The sequence below is a fragment of the Coregonus clupeaformis genome, chromosome 30, assembly GCF_020615455.1.
Source record: "Coregonus clupeaformis isolate EN_2021a chromosome 30, ASM2061545v1, whole genome shotgun sequence".
NCBI lineage: Eukaryota > Metazoa > Chordata > Actinopteri > Salmoniformes > Salmonidae > Coregonus > Coregonus clupeaformis.
In genome coordinates, this window is record NC_059221.1 from 25,773,175 (window position 1) to 25,793,880 (window position 20,706).

General features: G+C 45.8%; 1 protein-coding gene across 1 annotated transcript in view; it reads right to left on the reverse strand.

Moving 5' to 3' along the window:
* Nucleotides 1-20,706, reverse strand: part of LOC121546821 (XK-related protein 7-like) — a 69,637-nt gene that overhangs the window by 14,461 nt on the left and 34,470 nt on the right. Inside the window, exon 2 of the mRNA XM_041858069.2 lies at nt 9,441-9,640. Coding sequence (XP_041714003.2) covers nt 9,441-9,640 — 200 coding nt within the window. The remainder of the gene's footprint in view (nt 1-9,440; nt 9,641-20,706) is intronic.

The window sequence follows — 20,706 nt, forward strand, 5'->3', positions numbered from 1 at the left end:
GAGACAGAGAGGAGAGACAGAGAGGAGAGAGAGAGAGACAGAGAGGAGAGAGAGAGAGACAGAGAGGAGAGAGAGAGAGAGGGACAGACAGAGAGAGAGAGAGAGAGAGAGAAAGAGAGAGAGAGAGAGAGCCCACAGAGCCCCAGGACAGCAACACAATTAGACCCAACCAAATCATGAGAAAACAAAAAGATAATTACTTGACACATTGGAAAAAATTAACAAAGAAACTTAGCAAACTAGGATGCTGTGTGGCTCTAAACAGAGAGTACACAGTGGCAGAATACCTGACCACCGTGACTGACCCAAAATTAAGGAAAAGCTTTGACTATGTACAGACTCACTGAGCATAGCCTTGCTATTGAGAAAGGTCGCCGTAGGCAGACCTGGCTCTCAAGAGAAGACAGGCTATGTGCACACTGCCCACAAAATGAGGTGGAAACCGAGCTGCACTTCCTAACAAATGTATGAACATTTTAGAGACACATATTTCCCTCAGATTACACAGACTCACAAAGAATTTGAAAACAAATCCAATTTTGATCAACTCCAACATCAATTGGGTGAAATACCACAGTGTGCCATCACAGCAGCAAGATTTGTGACCTGTTGCCACAAGACAAGGGCAACCAGTGAAGAACAAACACCATTGTAAATACAACCTATACTTATGTTGATTTATTTTCCCTTTTGTACTTTAACTATTTGCACATCTTATTTAAAATGCAGACAATGATGCAAGTACTTGAACTAATGATGAATGAGGTCAAGTAAAAGAGACACTGACAGAGAGAGACAAAAACTAAAAACAAGAGAGAAAGCCACACACACACACACACGTCTTCCTATAATAGTGAGGACCTCGACACAGCACCTTCAACTGAGGACCATCATTTCTGATAGAATTGGGAACAAAACAGACACCTCATTCCAGCACTAAGTGGTCCCACAAACACTGATATCACGTCAAAACCTGAAATAAAATCCACAGTTAAAAAAATAGACACGCAGGTTCACCAGTCTAGTGAGGACCAGTGGTTGCTAGGCAGTTTCTGGATCACAGGTTCTATCTGCCTGTTTTCATCATACTTTTAGAACATGACTGAACCTTTTTTATTTTAATGATCTTATATTTGTTCTATAGAATGTTGTAGAGCAGGAACCTGCAGGATCGGGTCACCGCTTTGATGTTAGCGGAGAACGACAGGGTGTTGTCCAGGGTCACGCCAAGGTTCTTTGCACTCTGGGAGGAGTTGTCAACCGTGATGGAGCGTGCAGTCCTTCCCCGGGAGGAAGAGCAGCTCCGTCTTGCCGAGGTTCAGCTTGAGGTGGTGATCCGACATCCACACTGATATGTCTGCCAGACATGCAGAGATGCGATTCGCCACCTGGTTATCAGAAGGGGGAAAGGAGAAAATTAATTGTGTGTCGTCTGCGTAGCAATGACAGGAGAGGCCATGTGAGGATATGACAGAGCCAAGTGACTTGGTGTATAGAGAGAATAGGAGAGGGCCTAGAACTGAGCCCTGGGGGACACCAGTGGTGAGAGCACGTGGTGCGGAGACAGATTCTCGCCACGCCACCTGGTAGGAGCGACCTGTCAGGTAGGACGCAATCCAAGAGTGAGCAGTGCCGGAGATGCCCAACTCGGAGATGGTGGAGAGGAGGATCTGATGGTTCACAGTATCAAAGGCAGCAGATAGGCCTAGAAGGATAAAAGCAGAGGAGAGAGAGTTAACTTTAGCAGTGCGGAGAGCCTCCATGACACAGAGAAGAGCAGTCTCAGTTGAATGATCAGTCTTGAAACCTGACTGGTCAGGATCAAGAAGGTAATTCTGAGAGAGATAGCAGGAGAGTTGGCTATAGACGGCACGCTCAAGAGTTGGAGAGAAAAGAAAGAAGGGATACTGGTCTGTACTTGTTGACATCGGAGGGATCGAGTGTAGGTTTTTTGAGGAGGGGTGCAACTCTCGCCCTCTTGAAGACGGAAGGGACATAGCCAGCGGTCAAGGATGAGTTGATGAGCGAGGTGAGGTAAGGGAGAAGGTCTCCGGAAATGGTCTGGAGAAGAGAGGAGGGGATAGGGTCAAGCGGGCAGGTTGTTGGGCAGCCGGCCGTCACATTAGAGGCAGAGGCTTGAAATTTAGAGTGGTAGAAAATGGCTTTAACAGCAGAAACAGAGGAAGAAAAAGTAGAGAGGAGGGAGTGAAAAGATGACAGGTCCGCAGGGAGTCTAGTTTCCCTCCATTTCCGCTCTGCTGCCCGGAGCCCTGTTCTGTGAGCTCGCAATGAGTCGTCTAGCCACGGAGCAGGAGGGGAGGACCGAGCCGGCCGGGAGGATAGGGGACATAGAGAGTCAAAATATGCAGAAAGGGAGGAGAGAGGGGTCGAGGAGGAAGAATCAGGAGACCGGAGGGAGAAGGATTTAACAGAGGGAAGAGATGATAGGATGGAAGAGGAGAGAATAGCGGGAGAGAGAGAGCGAAGGTTGCGACGGCGCATTACCATCTGAGTAGGGGCAGAGTGAGTAGTGTTGGAGGAGAGCGAGAGAGAAAAGGATACAAAGTAGTGGTCGGAGACTTGGAGGGGAGTTGCAGTGAGATGTAGAAGAACAGCATCTAGTAAAGATGAGGTCAAGCGTATTGCCTGCCTTGTAGGGGGTGACGGTGAGAGGGTGAGGTCAAAAGAGGAAAGGAGTGGAAAGAAGGAGGCAGAGAGAAATGAGTCGAAGGCAGACGTCGGCAGGTTAAAGTCACCCAGAACTGTTAGGGGTGAGCCATCCTCAGGAAAGGAACTTGTCAAGCTCATTGATGAACTCTCCAAGGGAAGCTGGAGGGCGATAAATGACAAGGATGTTAAGCTTGAATGGGCTAGTGACTGTGACAGCATGGAATTCAAATGAGGAGATAGACAGATGGGTCAGGGGGAAAAGAGAGAATGTCCACTTGGGAGAGATGAGGATTCCTGTGCCACTGCCGCGCTGACCAGATGCTCTCTTGGTATGCGAGAACACATGGTCAGACGAGGAGAGAGCAGTAGGGGTAGCAGTGTTTTCTGTGGTAATCCATGTTTCCGTCAGCGCCAAGAAATCGAGAGACTGGAGGGTAGCATAGGCTGAGATGAACTCTGCCTTGTTGGCCGCAGAACGGCAGTTCCAGAGGTTGCCGGAGACCTGGAACTCCACGTGGGTCGTGCGCGCAGGGACCACCAGATTAGAGTGGTAGCAGCCACGCGGTGTGAAGCGTTTGTATGGCCTGTGCAGAGAGGAGAGAACAGGGATAGACAGACACATAGTTGACAGGCTACAGAAAAGGCTACAATAACGCAAACGAGATCGGAATGAAATTAACTAAACATCTGGGGAAGCGAGAGAGCGGGGCCTCCCTCGACTAACTCCCGCAGAACAACTTGGCAGAACTGTCTTTGTTTCGGGGACAGTCTTCGTTTCGGGGACAGTCTTCGTTTCGGGGACAGCTGCCGCTGAACAAAGAGGTTGTGCTAATAACACTAAGCTAATTGCCTAGCACAAGTGTAGCCACTCCCCCTCCTATTGAGTTGTAATCTGCAGAGAACAAAAGAAGTGTCCGGACCCGCGTCCAGTGTGAAATGGGTAGCAATCGCTTCTTAAGCAGGCTGGGTAGCTTACTAATAACTATGACAAGACAGACAGAACCAACACAGTTTACAAGTTAAAACAATTCTACTTACAGAATCAAGCAGGATCCTTCCAAGAGTATTAAATCAAATCAAATCAAATTTTATTGGTCACATGCGCCGAATACAACAGGTGCAGACATGAAATGCTTACTTACAGCCCTTAACCAACAGTGCATTTTTTTTTTACAAAAAAAGTAAAAATACAACAACAACAAAAAAAGTGTTGAGAAAAAAAGAGCAGAAGTAAAATAAAATAACAGTAGGGAGGCAATATATACAGGGGGGTACCGGTGCAGAGTCAATGTGCGGGGGCACCGGCTAGTTGAGATAGTTGAAGGGATACTGGTCTGTACTTGTTGAAGTAATATATACATGTGGGTAGAGTTAAAGTGACTATGCATAAATAATTAACAGAGTAGCAGCAGCGTAAAAAGGATGGGGTGAGGGGGCAGTGCAAATAGTCTGGGTAGCCATGATTAGCTGTTCAGGAGTCTTATGGCTTGGGGGTAGAAGCTGTTGAGAAGTCTTTTGGACCTAGACTTGGCACTCCGGTACCGCTTGCCGTGCGGTAGCAGGGAGAACAGTCTATGACTAGGGTGGCTGGAGTCTTTGACAATTTTGAGGGTTAGCACTGCTGAGCATTGAGAAACTAGCAGAGAAAACTGAGCAAGGGAACACAGGGAAGTGAGGGCATAAATACACAGGTGAACAGGTAGACACAGGTGAACAGGTAGACACAGGTGAACTGGTAGACACAGGTGAACAGGTAGACACAGGTGAACAGGTAGACACAGGTGAACAGGTAGAGCCAGGTGAACAGGTAGACACAGGTGAACAGGTAGACACAGGTGAACAGGTAGAGCCAGGTGAACAGGTAGACACAGGTGAACAGGTAGACACAGGTGAACAGGTAGAGCCAGGTGAACAGGTAGACACAGGTGAACAGGTAGACACAGGTGAACAGGTAGAGCCAGGTGAACAGGTAGACACAGGTGAACAGGTAGAGCCAGGTGAACAGGTAGACACAGGTGAACAGGTAGACACAGGTGAACAGGTAGAGCCAGGTGAACAGGTAGACACAGGTGAACAGGTAGACACAGGTGAACAGGTAGAGCCAGGTGAACAGGTAGACACAGGTGAACAGGTAGACACAGGTGAACAGGTAGAGCCAGGTGAACAGGTAGACACAGGTGAACAGGTAGACACAGGTGAACAGGTAGAGCCAGGTGAACAGGTAGACACAGGTGAACAGGTAGACACAGGTGAACAGGTAGAGCCAGGTGAACAGGTAGACACAGGTGAACAGGTAGAGCCAGGTGAACAGGTAGACACAGGTGAACAGGTAGACACAGGTGAACAGGTAGAGCCAAGTGAACAGGTAGACACAGGTGAACAGGTAGACAGGTGAACAGGTAGACACAGGTGAACAGGTAGAGCCAGGTGAACAGGTAGACACAGGTGAACAGGTAGAGCCAGGTGAACAGGTAGACACAGGTGAACAGGTAGACACAGGTGAACAGGTAGACACAGGTGAACAGGTAGAGCCAGGTGAACAGGTAGACACAGGTGAACAGGTAGAGCCAGGTGAACAGGTAGACACAGGTGAACAGGTAGACACAGGTGAACAGGTAGACACAGGTGAACAGGTAGAGCCAGGTGAACAGGTAGACACAGGTGAACAGGTAGACACAGGTGAACAGGTAGACACAGGTGAACAGGTAGAGCCAGGTGAACAGGTAGACACAGGTGAACAGGTAGACACAGGTGAACAGGTAGAGCCAGGTGAACAGGTAGACACAGGTGAACAGGTAGACACAGGTGAACAGGTAGAGCCAGGTGAACAGGTAGACACAGGTGAACAGGTAGACACAGGTGAACAGGTAGACACAGGTGAACAGGTAGAGCCAGGTGAACAGGTAGACACAGGTGAACAGGTAGACACAGGTGAACAGGTAGAGCCAGGTGAACAGGTAGACACAGGTGAACAGGTAGACACAGGTGAACAGGTAGACACAGGTGAACAGGTAGAGCCAGGTGAACAGGTAGACACAGGTGAACAGGTAGAGCCAGGTGAACAGGTAGACACAGGTGAACAGGTAGACACAGGTGAACAGGTAGACACAGGTGAACAGGTAGAGCCAGGTGAACAGGTAGACACAGGTGAACAGGTAGAGCCAGGTGAACAGGTAGACACAGGTGAACAGGTAGACACAGGTGAACAGGTAGACACAGGTGAACAGGTAGAGCCAGGTGAACAGGTAGACACAGGTGAACAGGTAGAGCCAGGTGAACAGGTAGACACAGGTGAACAGGTAGAGCCAGGTGAACAGGTAGACACAGGTGAACAGGTAGACACAGGTGAACAGGTAGACGCAGGTGAACAGGTAGAGCCAGGTGAACAGGTAGACACAGGTGAACAGGTAGACACAGGTGAACAGGTAGACACAGGTGAACAGGTAGACACAGGTGACACCAATAGGATAATGATTAGTCCAGACTGTGAGTGAGGAGGTGCCTAAAGGTTGTCGGAGGATGACACCTAGTGGGTCACTCCGGAACTGCGACCCCCTCCTGTAACAAACAGTTGAAATACCAATGTGATAATGTTTTGTATGTCTGTTATGTTGAAAAACAAATTGTACAATTGTATATGGATATATTGTCCTTTTGATAATAAAACATGCTTGAAACAAGAAAAAGCATGTTAATTGTCAAAACAATTTCGTTATCAATTTTACATTGCCTCTCCCAGTCGCAGGTTGATGTTTGTTATGAATCTTGCCCCGGAGGCAGAACTGCTCGATTTCCTCTAGATATGCCAGCTGCAAAGTCAACATTTGTTTTATGGTCTTAATATAAGGTAAGGATTAGCAGTGTGGTTATGGTTAAGGTTAGTTTTAAATCAGATGTTATTACTTTGTGCCTGTGCCAGCTATGTTCCCTCAACCCTATAATCCCTCAGCCCTATGTTCCCTCAAACCTATAATCCCTCAGCCCTATGTTCCCTCAACCCTATAATCCCTCAGCCCTATGTTCCCTCAACCCTATAATCCCTCAACCCTATGTCACCTCAACCCTATAATCCCTCAGCCCTATGTTCCCTCAAACCTATAATCCCTCAGCCCTATGTTCCCTCAACCCTATAATCCCTCAGCCCTATGTTCCCTCAACCCTATAATCCCTCAACCCTATGTCACCTCAACCCTATAATCCCTCAGCCCTATGTTCCCTCAAACCTATAATCCCTCAGCCCTATGTTCCCTCATTCCTATAATCCCTCTGCCCTATGATCCCTCAACCCTATGTTCCCTCAACCTTATGTTCCCTCAACCCTATAATCCCTCAGCCCTATGTTCCCTCAACCCTATAATCCCTCTGCCCTATGATCCCTCAACCCTATGTTCCCTCAACCTTATGTTCCCTCAACCCTATAATCCCTCAGCCCTATGTTCCCTCAACCCTATAATCCCTCTGCCCTATGATCCCTCAACCCTATGTTCCCTCAACCTTATGTTCCCTCAGCCCTATGTTCCCTCAGCCCTATGTTCCCTCAGCCCTATGTTCCCTCAGCCCTATGTTCCCTCAGCCCTATGTTCCCTCAACTTTATGTTCCCTCAGCCCTATGTTCCCTCAGCCCTATGTTCCCTCAGCCCTATGTTCCCTCAGCCCTATGTTCCCTCAGCCCTATGTTCCCTCAACTTTATGTTCCCTCAACCCTATGATCCCTCAGCCCTATGTTCCGTCAGCCCTATGTTATAAACTAGGGGTCTGCAACCCAAAGGAGATTAACTTTTTTTTATTCACTCAATATCTAGTATTTCTGGAGCTGCACAGAATGTAACCCTGTTTAAGAAGGGTGAAAACGGAAAACAGGAACATTATAGACAAAAACGTGATGTTATGTTAAGAAATTAATATTTCACATCCTTGATGTACACAGGTCTTTTGGTGAGTTGATCCACTGTTGCATGAATGAATAAATAAGGACGATGAATAACAGATCAGATGTTTATTGCATTTGGTTTTTGTACCTTTCATAGAACTGCTCCGATTAAGCATTACTTTTACTCAATCTAAAAAATACAATTCTGCTGTAATATTGACAAAAGGTCAAGGTCATAGTGATTTAACATGTTGAGTAGGTCCCATATATATCCTTACATATTTGTGTAGATGCTGAAATAATTAGCATTTTTCTACCTACCTAATTTATATTGAAATTGGTTCAGTGGGTAATGAGGGAACACAGGGCTGAGGGAACATACGGCTGAGGGAACGTAGGGCTGAGGGAACACAGGGCTGAGGGAACACAGGGCTGAGGGAACGTAGGGCTGAGGGAAAGCAGGGCTGAGGGAACACAGGGCTGAGGGAACGTAGGGCTGAGGGAACGTAGGGCTGAGGGAACACAGGGCTGAGGGAACACAGGGCTGAGGGAACGTGGGGCTGAGGGAACGTAGGGCTGAGGGAACACAGGGCTGAGGGAACACAGGGCTGAGGGAACATACGGCTGAGGGAACACAGGGCTGAGGGAACGTAGGGCTGAGGGAAAGCAGGGCTGAGGGAACACAGGGCTGAGGGAACGTAGGGCTGAGGGAACGTAGGGCTGAGGGAACACAGGGCTGAGGGAACATAGGGATGAGGGAACATAGGGCTGAGGGAACACAGGGCTGAGGGAACGTAGGGCTGAGGGATCGTAGGGCTGAGGGAACACAGGGCTGAGGGAACACAGGGCTGAGGGAACGTAGGGCTGAGGGAACACAGGGCTGAGGGAACATAGGGCTGAGGGAACACAGGGCTGAGGGAACACAGGGCTGAGGGAACGTAGGGCTGAGGGAACACAGGGCTGAGGGAACATAGGGCTGAGGGAACATAGGGCTGAGGGAACATAGGGTTGAGGGAACGTAGGGCTGAGGGAACATAGGGCTGAGGGAACATAGGGCAGACCCCCATGTGGGATTCAACATTTATTAGAAGCTGGCTCCTTTATTGAACGCCAAAGATGATTCAACAAGGTCATATGAACAGTTCCATACCAACCTTAAAACAATATATAAAAAAGATACCAGAGGAACATCTCAATAAAACACTTGAATCTAGGATGCATTTACTTTTTTGAATTGGCAAGGGAACTATACTCTACTTTACATTACATTAGTCATTTAGCAGACGCTCTTATCCAGAGCGACTTACAGGAGCAATTAGGGTTAAGTGCCTTGCTCAAGGGCACATCGACAGATTTTTCACCTTGTCTGCTCGGGGATTAGAACCAGCGACCTTTCGGTTATTATTGGCACAACGCTCTTACCCACTAAGCTACCTGCTGCCCCACTGTACTACTGTGCTGTACTGTACTATACTCTACTTTACCGATGTGCTGTACTGAACTATACACTACATGGATGAATTGTAGCCTATCAGAAAAATCGATGAGCCAGCTTCCCTTGGTCCAATCAGAAAAATCTTCCAGTTTTCTGCCGTCCAATAAAAAAATTCCTCTGCAGTACCAGTGTGTGCTCTTCAGAGGGCATCCAAGAGCACAGAGTAAAACACACATTTCAGTAATTACTATGCAACTTAGACCCTAGGATGCCATTACTAGCAAAAACAAGTGAGGACCCGCTTTTTGGACCTCACTTGCCAAAATGTCCTCACTTGAAAGGTAATTTATCTATGTTCGGTCCTCACAAGTATAGCAAGACGAACACACACACACACACACACACACACACACACACACACACACACACACACACACACACACACACACACACACAGCGACTCACCCTGTAGTGGCAGAACCTGTTTGGCATGTATCATGATGCTGAGTTGTAGCACCAGTTGAGGAGCGCTCTTCAGGAAGGCCTCCAGCAGCCTCAGCATGTTTATGTCAGCACACTCAAACATCAACCTCCAGTGGAAGTGACCACGCTCACGGTTGCCGTGCCAACGGCTCTGGGCGCCCAGGTAGAGGGCGTGGACATACCTGTAGAGGAGGAGGGGAGGAGGGGAGGAGGAGGAGATGAGGAGGGAAGGAGGAGGGGAGGAGGGGGGGAGGAGGAGGATGGAGGAGGAATGAGGAGGGAAGGAGGAGGGGAGGATGGAGGGGGAGGAGGAGGAGATGAGGAGGGAATGAGGAGGGAAGGAGGAGGGGAGGAGGAGGGGAGGATGGAGGGGGAGGAGGAGGAGATGAGGAGGGAAGGAGGAGGGGAGGAGGAGGGGAGGAGGAAGATGGAGGAGGAGATGAGGAGGGAAGGTGGAGGGGAGGAGGAGGGGAGAAGGAGGGAAGGAGGAGGGGAGGAGGAGGATGGAGGAGGAGATGAGGAGAGAAGGAGGAGGGGAGGAGGAGGGGGAGGAGGAGGGAGGAGGAGGGAAGGAGGAGGGGAGGAGGAGGATGGAGGAGAGGAGGAGGGGAGGAGGAGGATGGAGGAAGAGATGAGGAGAGAAGGAGGAGGGGAGGAGGAGGGGAGGAGGAGGGGGAGGAGGAGGGGAGGGGGAGGGGAGGAGGAGGAGGATGTCAATTAATGAATCAGATAATTTACCAATCAATCAATCAGTCAATTAATCAAGAACATCAATCAAGAACAATATATAGCTTTTAGTGGCTCTGGATAAGAGTGTCTGCTAAATGACTCACTACTGTAGTCTCTCTGGATAAGAGTGTCTGCTAAATGACTCACTACTGTAGTCTCTCTGGATAAGAGTGTCTGCTAAATGACTCACTACTGTAGTCTCTCTGGATAAGAGTGTCTGCTAATTTGACTCACTACTGTAGTCTCTCTGGATAAGAGTGTCTGCTAAATGACTCACTACTGTAGTCTCTCTGGATAAGAGTGTCTGCTAAATGACTCACTACTGTAGTCTCTCTGGATAAGAGTGTCTGCTAAATGACTCACTACTGTAGTCTCTCTGGATAAGAGTGTCCTACAATGTAAGAAGGAGGAAACGTAGAGCGGAACCAAACTCAGAGCTGGGCGATGTGGATAAAAATATATATTACAAGAAATTGCCTGAATTGGTGTGATAATGATAAATAGAAGGATGGGTTTCTAACATTAATGTGCACCTCAGTTCTTTAAAATTCTCCTTTAAACTACCACTACTACTTTGACGGTTGTAGCCATCAATTGTCCCATTAACAATCACCCATGTTAACAAAGTTATTTCATTTCAAACCTCACATTTCTCCAGTATAGGCTACTTATGGTAATGGACAATATCACCAAAATGCCTGTGATAAGTGATCTTTGTGGGTCGGTGTCGATAATTGTCAGTTTATCGTCCCAGCTCTAATACACACTGATATACTGTCAGGCTACAGGGCAGACAGGTAAGGCAGACGACTGAAGGTGAAGTCTCCAGAGGAACCCACAGAAACAGGAAACAGCCCACAGTCAGGAAACTGACATGGTAACATCTACATCTACATCACTACTAATAAAGTACTTTACTGATGTCTCTTTCTCTCCTTTCCACCTCCCCACCCACCGTACCTCCCTCCCTCCCTCCCTCCCTCCCCACCCACCCTCCCCCACCCTCCTCCCTCCCTCCCCACCCACCCTCCCCACCTCCCTCCCTCCCTCCCTCCCTCCCTCCCTCCCTCCCTCCCCTCCCCCCCCCCCCTCCCCCCTCCACCCTCCCTCCCTCCCTCCCTCCTCCCTCCCTCCCCCCCCCACCCTCCCTCCCTCCTCCCCTCCCTCCCTCCCTCCTGTGATGATGGGAGAGAGCAGTGGCAAACCGTGGCTATTGGACCTAGGCCTTCAGTGGGGAACCGGGGATATTGGACCTTCAGTGGGGAACCGTGGCTATTAGACCTAGGCCTTCAGTGGGGAACCATGGCTATTAGACCTAGGCCTTCAATGGGGAACCGTGGCTATTGGATATATTGAATATGAATGAGTACAAACAGTCCAGTTATGCCCTCCGTAAGGAAATCAAACAGGCAAAACATCAGTACAGAGACAAAGTGGAGTCACAATTCAATGGCTCAGACACGAGACGTAAAGTGCAGGGACTCCAGACAATCACGGACTACAAAGGGAAAACCAGCCACGTCACGGACACCGACGTCTTGCTCCCAGACAAGCTAAACACCTTCTTCGCTTTGAATAAAATACAGTGCCTCCGACGCGGTCTGCTCCCAAGGACTGTGAGCTCTCGTTCTCCGTGGCCGATGTGAGTAAGACATTTAAGCGTGTTAACCCTTGCAAGGCTGCCGGCCCAGACGGCATCCCTAGCCGCGTCCTCAGAGCATGTGCAGACCAGCTGGCTGGAGTGTTTACAGACATATCCCAGTCTGTTGTCCCCACTTGCTTCAAGATGTCCGCAATTGTTCCTGTACCCAAGAAAGTGAAGGTAACTGAACAAAATGACTATTGCCCGTTAGCACTCACTTCTGTCATCATGAAGTGCTTTGAGAGGCTAGTTAAGGATCATATCACCTCTACCTTACCCGACACCCCAGACCCACTGCAATTTGCATACCGCCCAAATAGATCCATAGACGATGCAATCGCCATCGCACTGTACACTGCCCTATCCCATCTGGACAAGAGGAATACCTATGTAAGAATGCTGTTCATTGACTACAGCTCAGCCTTCAACACCATAGTGCCCTCCAAGCTCATCATTAAGCTCGGGGTCCTGGGTCTGAACCCCGCCCTGTGCAAATGGATCCTGGACTTCCTGACGGACCGCCCCCCAGGTGGTGAAGGTAGGCAACAACACCTCCGCTACACTGATCCTCAACACTGGGGCCCCACAAGGGTGCGTGCTCAGCCCCCTCCTGTACTCCATGTTCACCCATGACTGCGTGGCCACGCACGTCTCCAACTTAATGATCAAGTTTGCAGACGATACAACAGTGGTAGGCCTGATTACCAACAATGACGAGACAGCCTACAGGGAGGAGGTGAGGGCCCTGGCCGAGTGGTGCCAGGAAAATAACTCTCCCTCAACGTCAACAAAACAAAGGAGCTGATCGTGGACTTCAGGAGACAGCTGAGGGATCACGCCCCCATCCACATCGATGGGGCCACAGTGGAGAAGGTGAAAAGCTTCAAGTTCCTCGGCGTATACATCACTGAAAATCTGAAATGGTCCACCCACACAGACAGGAGGCTGAAGAAATTCAGCTTGGCCCCTAAGACCCTCACAAACTTCTACAGATGCTCCATTGAGAGCATCCTGTCGAGCTGTATCACCGCCTGGTACGGCAACTGCACCGTCCGCAACCGCAGGGCTCTCCAGAGGGTGGTGCGGTCTGCCCAACACATCACCGGGGGCACACTGCCTGCCCTCCAGGACATCTACGTCACCCGGTGTCACAGGAAGGCCAAGAAGATCATCAAGGACCTCAGCCATCCGAGTCACGGCCTGTTCACCCTGCTACCATCCAGAAGGCGAGGTCAGTACAGGTGTTTTAAAGCTGGGACCGAGAGACTTAAAAACAGCTTATATCTCAAGGCCATGAGACTGTTAAATAGTCACCACTAGCCGACCTCTGGCCAGTACCCTGCCCTGAACTTAAATCACTGTTACTAGCCGGCTACTCATCCCTGCACCTTAGAGGCTGCAGCCCTATGTACAGTCGTGGTCAAACGTTTTGAGAATGACACAAATATACATTTTCACAAAGTCTGCTGCCTCAGTTTTTATGATGGCAATTTGCATATACTCCAGAATGTTATGAAGAGTGATCAGATGAATTGCAATGAATTGCAAAGTCCCTCTTTGCCATGAAAATGAACTTAATCCCAAAAAAACATTTCCACTGCATTTCAGCCCTGCCACAAAAGGACCAGCTGACTTCATGTCAATGATTCTCTCATTAACACAGGTGAGAGTGTTGACGAGGACAAGGCTGGAGATCACTCTGTCATGCTGATTGAGTTAGAATAACAGACTGGAAGCTTTAAAAGGAGGGTGGTGCTTGAAATCATTGTTCTTACTCTGTTAACCATGGTTACCTGCAAGGAAACACGTGCCGTCATCATTGCTTTGCACAAAAGGGTTAAAAGGCAAGGATATTGCTGCTAGTAAGATTGCACCTAAATCAACCATTTATCAGATCATCAATAACTTCCAAGGAGAGAGGTTCAATTGTTGTGAAGAAGGCTTCAGGGCGCCCAATAAAGTCCAGCAAGCGCCAGGACTGTCTCCTAAAGTTGATTCAGCTGCGGGATCGGGGCACCACCAGTGCAGAGCTTGCTCAGGAATGGCAGCAGGCAGGTGTGAGTGCATCTGCATGCACAGTGAGGCAAAGACTTTTGGAGGATGGCCTGGTGTCAAGAAGGGCAGCGAGGAAGCCACTTCTCTCCAGGAAAAACATCAGGGACAGACTGATATTCTGCAAAAGGTGCAGGGATTGGACTGCTGAGGACTGCGGTAAAGTAATTTTCTCTGATGAATCCCCTTTCCGATTGTTTACGGCATACGGAAAACACCTTGTCCGGATGAAGACAAGGTGAGCGCTCCCATCAATCCTGTGTCCTGCCAACAGTAAAGCATCCTGAGACCATTCATAAGTGGGTTTGCTTCTCAGCCAAGAGAGTGGGCTCACTCACATTTTTGCCTAAGAACACAGCCATGAATAAAGAATGGTACCAACACATCCTCCGAGAGCAACTTCTCCCAACCATCCAAGAACAGTTTGTTGATGAACAATGCCTTTTCCAGCATGATGGAGCACCTTGCCATAAGGCAAAAGTGATAACTAAGTGGCTCGGGGAAAAAAACATCGACATTTTGGGTCCATGGCCAGGAAACTCCCCAGACCTTAATCCCATTGAGAACTTGTGGTCAATCCTCAAGAGGCGGCTGGACAAACAAAAACCCACAAATTCTGACAAACTCCAAGCATTGATTATGCAAGAATGGGCTGCCATCAGTCAGGATGTGGCCCAGAAGTTAATTGACAGCATGCCAGGGCGGATTGCAGAGGTCTTGAAAAAGAAGGGTCAATACTGCAAATATTGACTCTTTGCATAAACTTAATGTATTTGTCAATAAAAGCCTTTGACACTTATGGAATGCTTGCAATTATACTTCAGTATACCATAGTAACATCTGACAAAAATATCTAAAAACACTGAAGCAGCAAACTTTGTGAAGACCAATACTTGTTACCACGACAGTACATAGACATGGAACACTGGTCACTTTAATAATGGAACACTGGTCACTTTAATAATGGAACACTGGTCACTTTAATAATGGAACACTGGTCACTTTAATAATGGAACACGGGTCACTTTAATAATGGAACACGGGTCACTTTAATAATGGAACACGGGTCACTTTAATAATGGAACACGGGTCACTTTAATAATGGAACACGGGTCACTTTAATAATGGGACACTGGTCACTTTAATAATGGAACACGGGTCACTTGTCACGATCGTCGGATATAGAGGACCAAGGCGCAGCATGGAAGGTGAACATACTTATTTATTAAATTATACACGAACAAAACAACAAATCGATACGTGACGTCCACAGGTGCAAACCACAAACCAACACGGAACAAGATCCCACAAACACTGTGGGAAAACCACCTGACTAAATATGGTTCCCAATCAGAGACAACCAGCAACAGCTGATACTCGTTGCCTCTGATTGAGAACCACTCTGGCCAAAATAGATATACAAAAACTAGACTAGACACAACGAGCACAAAACATAAACTCTACACACCCTGGCTCAACTTAAAAGAGTCCCTAGAGCCAGGGCGTGACATCACTTTAATAATGGAACACGGGTCACTTTAATAATGGAACACGGGTCACTTTAATAATGGAACACGGGTCACTTTAATAATGGAACACGGGTCACTTTAATGTCTACATAGTGTTTTACCCGTTTCATATTTATATACTGTATTCTAGTCAAGTCCATCCTATTCAACTATTGCTGTACATATACTACTCTATCCTACGTATTCTACAGATATAATACATATTCTATCAACATAATGTCCATATTGTCTGTACATCCCATCACACACACGTATATACAGTATATACAGTATATATACAGTGAGGAAAAAAAGTATTTAGTCAGCCACCAATTGTGCAAGTTCTCCCACTTAAAAAGATGAGAGAGGCCTGTAATTTTCATCATAGGTACACGTCAACTATGACAGACAAATTGAGAAAAACAAAAATCCAGAAAATCACATTGTAGGATTTTTTATGAATTTATTTGCAAATGATGGTGGAAAATAAGTATTTGGTCAATAACAAAAGTTTCTCAATACTTTGTTATATACCCTTTGTTGGCAATGACACAGGTCAAACGTTTTCTGTAAGTCTTCACAAGGTTTTCACACACTGTTGCTGGTATTTTGGCCCATTCCTCCATGCAGATCTCCTCTAGAGCAGTGATGTTTTGGGGCTGTCGCTGGGCAACACGGACTTTCAACTCCCTCCAAAGATTTTCTATGGGGTTGAGATCTGGAGACTGGCTAGGCCACTCCAGGACCTTGAAATGCTTCTTACGAAGCCACTCCTTCGTTGCCTGGGCGGTGTGTTTGGGATCATTGTCATGCTGAAAGACCCAGCCACGTTTCATCTTCAATGCCCTTGCTGATGGAAGGAGGTTTTCACTCAAAATCTCACGATACATGGCCCCATTCATTCTTTCCTTTACACGGATCAGTCGTCCTGGTCCCTTTGCAGAAAAACAGCCCCAAAGCATGATGTTTCCACCCCCATGCTTCACAGTAGGTATGGTGTTCTTTGGATGCAACTCAGCATTCTTTGTCCTCCAAACACGACGAGTTTAGTTTTTACCAAAAAGTTATATTTTGGTTTCATCTGACCATATGACATTCTCCCAATCCTCTTCTGGATCATCCAAATGCACTCTAGCAAACTTCAGACGGGCCTGGACATGTACTGGCTTAAGCAGGGGGACACGTCTTGCACTGCAGGATTTGAGTCCCTGGCGGCGAGTGTGTTACTGATGGTAGGCTTTGTTACTTTGGTCCCAGCTCTCTGCAGGTCATTCACTAGGTCCCCCGTGTGGTTCTGGGATTTTTGCTCACTGTTCTTGTGATCATTTTGACCACGGGGTGAGATCTTGCGTGGAGCCCCAGATCGAGGGAGATTATCAGTGGTCTTGTATGTCTTCCATTTCCTAATAATTGCTCCCACAGTTGATTTCTTCAATCCAAGCTGCTTACCTATTGCAGATTCAGTCTTCCCAGCCTGATGCAGGTCTACAATTTTGTTTCTGGTGTCCTTTGACAGCTCTTTGGTCTTGGCCATAGTGGGGTTTGGAGTGTGACTGTTTGAGGTTGTGGACAGGTGTCTTTTATACTGATAACAAGTTCAAACAGGTGACATTAATAGAGGCAACAAGTGGAGGACAGAGGAGCCTCTTAAAGAAGAAGTTACAGGTCTGTGAGAGCCAGAAATCTTGCTTGTTTGTAGGTGACCAAATACTTATTTTCCACCATAATTTGCAAATAAATTCATTAAAAATCCTACAATGTGATTTTCAGGATCTTTTTTTCTCAATTTGTCTGTCATAGTTGACGTGTACCTATGATGAAAATTACAGGCCTCTCTCATCTTTTTAAGTGGGAGAACTTGCACAATTGGTGGCTGACTAAATACTTTTTTTCCCCACTGTACCTATACATACTGACATCTACCCTATATACCTATACATACTGACATCTACCCTATATACCGTTACATACTGACATCTACCCTATATACCGTTACATACTGCCATCTACCCTATATACCTATACATACTGCCATCTATCCTATATACCGTTACATACTGACATCTACCCTATATACCTATACATACTGACATCTATCCTATATACCTATACATACTGACATCTACCCTATATACCTATACATACTGACATCTATCCTATATACCTATACATACTGACATCTACCCTATATACCTATACATACTGACATCTATCCTATATACCGTTACATACTGACATCTACCCTATATACGTTACATACTGACATCTACCCTATATACCTATACATACTGCCATCTACCCTATATACCTATACATACTGACATCTATCCTATATACCTATACATACTGACATCTACCCTATATACCTATACATACTGACATCTATCCTATATACCTATACATACTGACATCTACCCTATATACCGTTACATACTGCCATCTACCCTATATACCTATAAACACTGCCATCTACCCTATATACCGTTACACACTGACATCTACCCTATATACCGTTACATACTGACATCTACCCTATATACCGTTACATACTGACATCTACCCTATATACCGTTACATACTGACATCTACCCTTTATACCTATACATACTGACATCTACCCTATATACCGTTACATACTGCCATCTACCCTATATACCTATAAACACTGCCATCTACCCTATATACCGTTACACACTGACATCTACCCTATATACCTATACATACTGACATCTACCCTATATACCGTTACATACTGACATCTACCCTATATACCGTTACATACTGACATCTACCCTTTATACCTATACATACTGACATCTACCCTATATACCTATACATACTGACATCTACCCTATATACCGTTACATACTGACATCTACCCTATATACCGTTACATACTGCCATCTACCCTATATACCTATACATACTGCCATCTATCCTATATACCGTTACATACTGACATCTACCCTATATACCTATACATACTGACATCTATCCTATATACCTATACATACTGACATCTACCCTATATACCTATACATACTGACATCTATCCTATATACCTATACATACTGACATCTACCCTATATACCTATACAACTGACATCTATCCTATATACTTACATACTGACATCTACCCTATATACGTTACATACTGACATCTACCCTATATACCTATACATACTGCCATCTACCCTATATACCTATACATACTGACATCTATCCTATATACCTATACATACTGACATCTACCCTATATACCTATACATACTGACATCTATCCTATATACCTATACATACTGACATCTACCCTATATACCGTTACATACTGCCATCTACCCTATATACCTATACACACTGACATCTACCCTATATACCGTTACACACTGACATCTACCCTATATACCGTTACATACTGACATATACCCTATATACCTATACATACTGACATCTACCCTATATACCGTTACATACTGACATCTACCCTATATACCGTTACATACTGACATCTACCCTTTATACCTATACATACTGACATCTACCCTATATACCTATACATACTGACATCTACCCTATATACCGTTACATACTGACATCTACCCTATATACCTATACATACTGACATCCTCCCTATATACCTATACATACTGACATCTACCCTATATACCTATACATACTGACATCTACCCTATATACCTATACATACTGACATCTACCCTATATACCTATACATACTGACATCTATCCTATATACCTATACATACTGACATCTACCCTATATACCTATACATACTGACATCTACCCTATATACCGTTACATACTGACATCTACCCTATATACCGTTACATACTGACATCTACCCTATATACCTATACACACTGACATCTACCCTATATACCGTTACATACTGACATCTACCCTATATACCGTTACATACTGACATCTACCCTATATACCGTTACGTACTGCCATCTACCCTATATACCTATACATACTGACATCTACCCTATATACCGTTACATACTGCCATCTACCCTATATACCTATACATACTGACATCTACCCTATATACCGTTACATACTGACATCTACCCTATATACCGTTACATACTGACATCTACCCTATATACCGTTACATACTGCCATCTACCCTATATACCTATACATACTGACATCTACCCTATATACCGTTACATACTGCCATCTACCCTATATACCTATACATACTGACATCTACCCTATATACCGTTACATACTGACATCTACCCTATACACCGTTACATACTGACATCTACCCTATATACCTATACATACTGACATCTACCCTTTATACCTATACATACTGACATCTACCCTATATACCTATACATACTGACATCTACCCTATATACCTATACATACTGACATCTACCCTATATACCTATACATACTGACATCTACCCTATATACCGTTACATACTGACATCACCCTATATACCTATACATACTGACATCTACCCTATATACCATTACATACTGACATCTACCCTATATACCTATGCATACTGACATCTATCCTATATACCTGCTAATACTGACATCTACCCTATATACCTATACATACTGACATCTACCCTATATACCCATACATATGACATCTACCCTATATACCTATACATACTGCCATCTACCCTATATACCTATACATACCCGACATCTACCCTATATACCTATACATACTGACATCAATATACCTATACATACTGCCATCTACCCTATATACCTATACATACTGACATCTACCCTATATACCGTTACATACTGACATCTACCCTATATACCGTTACATACTGACATCTACCCTATATACCTATACATACTGCCATCTACCCTATATACCTATACATACTGACATCTACCCTATATACCGTTACATACTGACATCTACCCTATATACCGTTACATACTGACATCTACCCTATATACCGTTACATACTGACATCTACCCTATATACCGTTACATACTGACATCTACCCTATATACCTATACATACTTACATCTACCCTATATACCTATACATACTGACATCTACCCTATATACCTATACATACTGACATCTACCCTATATACCTATATATACTGACATCTACCCTATATACCGTTACATACTGACATCTACCCTATATACCTATACATACTGACATCTACCCTATATACCGTTACATACTGACATCTACCCTATATACCGTTACATACTGACATCTACCCTATATACCGTTACATACTGACATCTACCCTATATACCTATACATACTGACATCTACCCTATAAACCGT